The sequence below is a fragment of the Salvelinus fontinalis genome, chromosome 5 (assembly GCF_029448725.1).
Source record: "Salvelinus fontinalis isolate EN_2023a chromosome 5, ASM2944872v1, whole genome shotgun sequence".
NCBI classification, from domain to species: Eukaryota; Metazoa; Chordata; class Actinopteri; order Salmoniformes; family Salmonidae; genus Salvelinus; species Salvelinus fontinalis.
In genome coordinates this window covers 44,414,264-44,420,679 of record NC_074669.1, presented here as the reverse complement: position 1 = coordinate 44,420,679, position 6,416 = coordinate 44,414,264, and the positions used below count along the sequence as shown (strand labels likewise).

At 40.2% G+C, this 6,416-nt stretch overlaps 1 protein-coding gene across 1 annotated transcript; it reads right to left on the bottom strand.

Annotated features, from left to right (window-relative positions):
- Positions 1-2,563: 2,563 nt before the first annotated feature.
- Positions 2,564-6,202, bottom strand: LOC129855646 (DET1- and DDB1-associated protein 1-like). The gene is made up of 5 exons (XM_055923528.1): positions 5,862-6,202; positions 4,888-4,968; positions 4,740-4,791; positions 4,506-4,567; positions 2,564-4,277 (listed from the first exon to the last, which is right to left on the bottom strand). The coding sequence occupies exons 1-5, from the start codon at positions 5,868-5,870 to the stop codon at positions 4,173-4,175; spliced, it is 309 nt and encodes a 102-aa protein (XP_055779503.1). The 5' UTR covers positions 5,871-6,202; the 3' UTR covers positions 2,564-4,172.
- Between the last annotated feature and the right edge of the window lie 214 nt (positions 6,203-6,416).

Sequence of the window (6,416 nt, the reverse complement as noted above, 5' to 3'; positions counted from 1 at the left end):
TGTTCATTTCTTTCTTCACTGAAACATGAAAGTATGAACCAAATGTACATTTACATTGTTTCAATTACATAACGGAAACAACTTTTTTTTTTAAAGTTATAATTTTTGGGTACTTTTTACTCCCTTTTTCTCCCCAATTTGAGATATCCAATTGGTATTTACAGTCTTGTCCCATCGCCGTACGGACTCGAGAGAGGTGAAGGTTGAGAGCCATGCATCCTCGAAACACGACCCTGTCAAGCCGCACTGCTACTTGACACACTGCTCGCTTAACCCGGAAGCCAACCACACCATTGTGTCAGAGGAAACACCTACAGCTGGCGACCGAAGTCAGCGTGCATGCGCCCGGCCCGCCACAAGAATTCGCTAGAGCGCGATGGGACAAGGACGTCTGGCTGGCCAAACCCTCCCCTAACGGTGTCCATGTTAATTGTGCGCCACCTCATAGGTCTCCCGGTCATGGCCAGCTGAGACACAGCCTGGGATCGAACCCTGGTCTGTAGAGATGCCTCAAGCACTGCAATGTCTTAGTTTCCAGCAGCGGTCTACTTTTCAATAAAAAAAAAAAATTATTTGAGCGAAGCTGAAAAGAACATTTGACCTACATAGGTTGGTTGTTTCGACACATACGCAACTATGGGGCTTAGACTGTTTACATGTAAACTATATTTAATCTCCAAATGTTTATTGAAAACAAATACATTTGCACAATGAGCATTTGTCTCTCAAATACATGTTTACAGTTGTTGGTTCGCTAGCTAGCGAATTTTTGCCATATAGGCATAGACATCAGTCAAAACAAGACATGGTTTCAATAACAAGATATGAACTGAAACAAGCCACCTACGATCCCCCACAAGGCAGCTTCTTTTCAGTGTTGCAATCTATCTGACTATTCACAATCACAACGTGCACCTTCCGGCCACATCGATGCACATAATTTTCATGATGTCAGCCAACCCATCTATACACAATAAAACAGGGCTAGGCGTAGCGTGTATATTGACGAGTCTAGTAGAAGCATAACATGTCTTTATGCTTCAAAGTCAGAGGATGGCAAGTATACCTACAAAAGGAAGATCACTGACAACAGTCAACTCACTTCGATTGCGCATCTGGAAAATACATTTGCAGTGATTTTGTTGAGCAGTGTAAATATTAACAAAGGTCTGGGGCCTGTTCTGAAGGGTGCAACGTTACAGAAAATGTATAGAAATGTATTATATAGAGCAGATTAGAGGTTGACCGATTATTATTTTTCAACATCGATACTGATTATTGGAAGACCAAAAAAAGCCGATACCGATTAATCGACCAATTTTAGGTTGTAGGAATTATGACGCATCTACTATTTCTCTCTATACCATTTGTATTTCATATATCTTTGACTATTGGATGTTCTTATAGGCACTTTAGTATTGCCAGCCTAATCTCGGGAGTTGATAGGCTTGAAGTCATAAACAGAGCTGTGTATCAAGCATTGTTAAGAGCTGCTGTCAAACGCAGTAAAGTACTGTTTGAATGAATGCTTACGAGTCTGCTGCTGCCTATCACCGCTCAGTCAGACTGCTCTATCAAATATCAAATCATAGACTTAATTATAATATAATAAACAGAAATACAAGCCTTTGGTCACTAATATGGTCAAATCCGGAAACTATCATTTCGAAAACAAAACGTTTATTCTTTCAGTGAAATACGGAACCGTTCGGTATTTTATTGAATGGGTGGCAACCCTAAGTCTAAATATTGCTGTTACATTGCACAACCTTCAATGTCATAATAATGTAAGGTTCTGGAAAATTAGCTCAGTTCGCAACAAGCCAGGCGGCCCAAACTGTTGCATATACCCGGACTCTGCTTGCACTGAACGCAGGAGAAGTGACACAATTTCCCTAGTTAATATTGCCTGCTAACATGAATTTCTTAACTAAATATGCAGGTTTAAAAAAATATACTTCTGTGTATTGATTTTAAGAAAGGCATTGCTGTTTATGGTTAGGTACATTTGTGTAACAATAGTTTTTTTGTTAAATCATCACCCATTTGACAAAGTTTAAGTAGGCTGTGATTCGATGATAAATTAACAGGACACCGCATTGATTATATGCAACGCAGGACAAGCTAGTTAAACTAGTAATATCATCAACCATGTGTAGTTAACTAGTGATTATGTGAAGATTGTTTTTTATAAGGTAAGTTTAATGCTAGCTAGCAACTTGCCTTGGCTTCTTGCAGCCACAAGGTCCTTTTGACGCTGCACTCGCGTAATAGGTGGTCAGCCTGCCGCGGTTTCCTCGTGGATTGCAATGTAATCGGCATCCAAAAAGGCCTTAATTAATCAATCGTTCGACCTCTAGAGCAGATATTAATCATGTCATCTCTTTTCATTACTATCTTATCTTCAATGATTTGAATGTTACCAGTACTAGTACCAGCTAAATCTCTGGAACAAGGCAGGTTGGCGACTGCACCTATTTTTGCATTCCATGGCAAGTGGTCTGTTACGTCTCATACCATCTTTATCCTCTTCTCCACACAACCCCCCCCCAACCCAGCTCGGGAAGTTTGACTTTTTTTTAATACAAGATCACAAACATTGGGTAGCAGTGCTTCTCTTAACATTTAATAACAGCATCTAGTATAATATCCATGTAGCTACATGTATTCATTTTACAAAAGGCAGATTCAAAGTCAGTTATTTTTGATAAATATCAAGCCAAGACCTTAATATCTAACAGCAGGCACTGGCTATTATATTTACATACAGTCGCTAGTGAAAGTCTACATACCCGTTGCAGTCTTCATATTTTGCTATAAAAAATAAAATAAAAGACAACACAGGATTACATTTTATTTTCCAACCGATCTACAAGGTAGAGAAAAAAAATCCCATTTCATTCCTTTTTAGATTTAATTCTAAGGTAGCAAAAATGTGAAGAATGTGCAAGGGGTGTGTACTTTCACAAGACACTGTAGGTCTTCATACTGAATACAACATTCTCTCTACCCCTCATATTTAAGTAGGCTACTATTCTTTGTTCTACCGGTGCTATAACTTTTGAGTTTCACAAAAATACCTAAATGGGTCCATCGATTGCAGTGTAAACAAATTGAAAAGCAATTCTAGCAAACTGAGTAGTCAACACCTGTGACTAAAACAATTTGGTTTGACATTACATTTTTAACAGGGATACTTTGCCAGAAAGCAGCAAACATTCAAACTAAGCTAGTAAACTGTTGAGTCACTTGTCATCCAGGCTGTGTCCCATAGGGCGGCGCACAATTGGCCCAGCATCGTCCGGGTTTGGCCGGAGTAGGCCGTCATTGTAAATAAGAATTTGTTCTTAACTGACTTGTCCTAGTAAACATCTCAGAACTAAAATTGACAGTAAAACAAAGCAGCAAACTTCAAACACAAACAAATCCAGAGCAGAATGGAAGATAATGCACGTTGAACATTATGTCCAGGGGGAGGATTCTTCCCAATGATGTGTATAAACCCTGGATGACTGACGGGGCACTGTATTGAAGCCTCAGCACAGCCATCTTGGTAATCCCCCATTGTAAAAAAAAAAGAAGATTGGAAGCCACATTTGTTTTTGACACTTATTCTATTAGACACTTTAATGCATACTTTTAAATTATATTATGCGAGTACTAGGGTTACTGTCCCCATTACAGCAAAAAAAAGCATGAAATGAATGTAATTTTGTTCTTCAAACATTTAATTGAAATACTGTTCAATTCCATTAATTCCTATGGCGGACTGCTTCTACTGGAGAGTGCCAATATGGCAGACCAGTGGCTTCAAAGCCTCTCAATGGCCAATACATTGCATCATCAATCCAGGGTTTATATACACCCTTGGAATCCTCCCCTCCTGTGGCAGGCAGAAGTTCAGTGTATTGGGTCTGCTGAAGCAAACTGTGTGGAAAGATGTTGCAGCGCCCCATGTGGTCAGGGCTAGGCAGTGAAGCTGAAAACAGGGCACTAGACAAGGCAGGAAACTCTTTGAAGGTAACAAAAAAAAAGCCACTTTTTTCATTTTCCCAAACCAGGGTGGACATTTTCTCAGGTTGTTTGTCAAAGTGTGAGTGTCTCGTATGTCTTTATAGTCATGTCTTGTGTGCCTGTACTTCCTCCAGATGCACGCATCCGTACACACACTCCTAAGAGTCCTCGTTCATCTCTTGGCTATCTGTCCTTGCAATTTTGTGTGGAGGTGCTGGACTCCCTCCCTCTCCTTGATCCTGTTCCCTCTTCTTCGCTGCATTCTGTTCCAACAGAGGAGGACAATCAGTGCTTTCACTCACCTGATTGACAACCTCCTCTACAAAGTTGATGTTTCAGAGTGAGCATGGCTGACCATGCTTTAAGCAGTTCCTGGTCTGTTACAGGTCACCTCTGTTACTCTTGCATGACACCTTACATTTACAGCATGACACCTTGGTATTCATAAATGTATCTATTCATTCAGGAATGGGAAGCCCCCACCAACTCACCTTTTTGTCCCACTGTTGGTGAAGGTAGCGAAGGAGGATATTTGTTTTCTCCGTGACAATGACTAGGAAGTAAAAGAAATCCATTTATGAAGAATAATTTTGTTGTTTTGGAAGGGGAAATGGCTTGAGTTTAAAATAATTTTTTACATTTCTAGCAGTACATGTTTCCCAAGACAAAGCAAATAAAGACTATCGATGAAGTCTGTGCTCTCCAGTAAGGATGAAGGAACTTACTCTGTTCTGAGGGGTACTCGAATGTCGGGAGGTACACGGACGGTCTTCGGTTCTGTAAAAAGTAATTTAAAAGCGTTTCAGGTGGGGCAAGACTGATGATGTTCATCTGTCATATTACAAATGTTCTGATAGATGAGTAAGTGCTCACCGATGCTTTACACACAGGGTCTGCATGGAACAGGCTGAAATTGCTCTTGTTGTAAACAGGGAGACCCTTTAAGAAATCAGCCTGTAGAAAAATATTATTCAGAGCATTAGCGCCAAGGTGGTTGTATTTAATTAACGTTTTATTAAAAACTACAGAGAAACAAAGGACTGTATGTTCTGGAATAAGTGACCTCCAAGACACCATGGGGTGGGGTACACCTCTGCCTGAAACCGGGGCTGATGCCATGTGGCTGACACCCTGGGCGTTCCCTGTCATATGGTCGAAACAAGTGGAGGATTCTATCTGTGGCAGGTGAGATACAAGCACCGATTTGTATAACTAAAACAAGATAGGCTGTGGTCTGTCGTTTCAAATGGGAACAAATGAGCCATAGTGGGCAGAACAAGCAAGGTGGGAAGACCCAAAAGCACGAGTTAGCGAGATCCAATGGGCTCAAGTCCTTTCCACCCCGTCTAAACGCAATTAAAAAAAATAAAAACACTTTAAAAGGGTAAAGTCTACAAAAAAAGCCCACTCTGTTTGTAACAGACTTTTGTTTTGGTTGCAGAAAAGTATTGAGATCAAATGTTTCATCGATTAGTATATTAGCAGAATGTCAGCCAAAATCCATCTCGTTCCATCTTCTCCCACTGCCGGCCACTGGGCTTCCTCTCACTACCTTATTTGATAGTGAGTGGAAACGCCAACCGGATGCTTCACATGTATACATCTGGTGAAATATCTGTCTCATTGTTCTGTGATACAAGCTAGCTAACTAAGTATTTAATGGCAACACATGAACATTACCAATAAGACAGATAACGAGCAAGCTACTTCAGATCATACAATTAAATAACTGAAAAATTAACAGCCATATGATGAGATCACTGAACTGACATTAGCTAACGTTATCTTGCTAAGCTGCCAGCTAGGTAGCTGCTTTCTCTCAGCAAAATGTTTTGCCGGTAAATTACCTTGTCCATGATGTTCCCTTTTGTGTCGCAAGACGAAACGCAGAATGCTTTACACAATATCTTGCAGCTGGATAGATAATGTGGCAGGTAGCTAGGTAAAGTTAAAACGGTTCACGTTATCAAGCCAGCGAACGTTAGACTGCTGTTTTAGCTAGTTAGATTGCTAGCTGCTCTCCAGCCTACTAGCCAATGTTTATGAAATGCTCCACAGTCACTTGTTATTTGAAGCACGCTGTTGTATACATTCTTGCGTTCAACTTTATCTTCTGTAATCATGAAAAACCACAAGTACAGTGAGGCACTTCTTCGATTAGGGTTAACGGCGGTTGGCATCCAAAAAATGTTTGCATTACCGCCACCTATTAGACTGGAGTAGAACTCCCTTATACTTTGCTTTTAAAAAAAAACGATAATCTACACAACTTATAAAATAATTATTAATAAATCAAATAATAAAACACCACCCTACTCCACTATTTAAATCTATCTAGTCCTACCTCAGACCAACAACTTGAAAGGATGGGATACCAACACTTAACACACCCTGTAACTCTT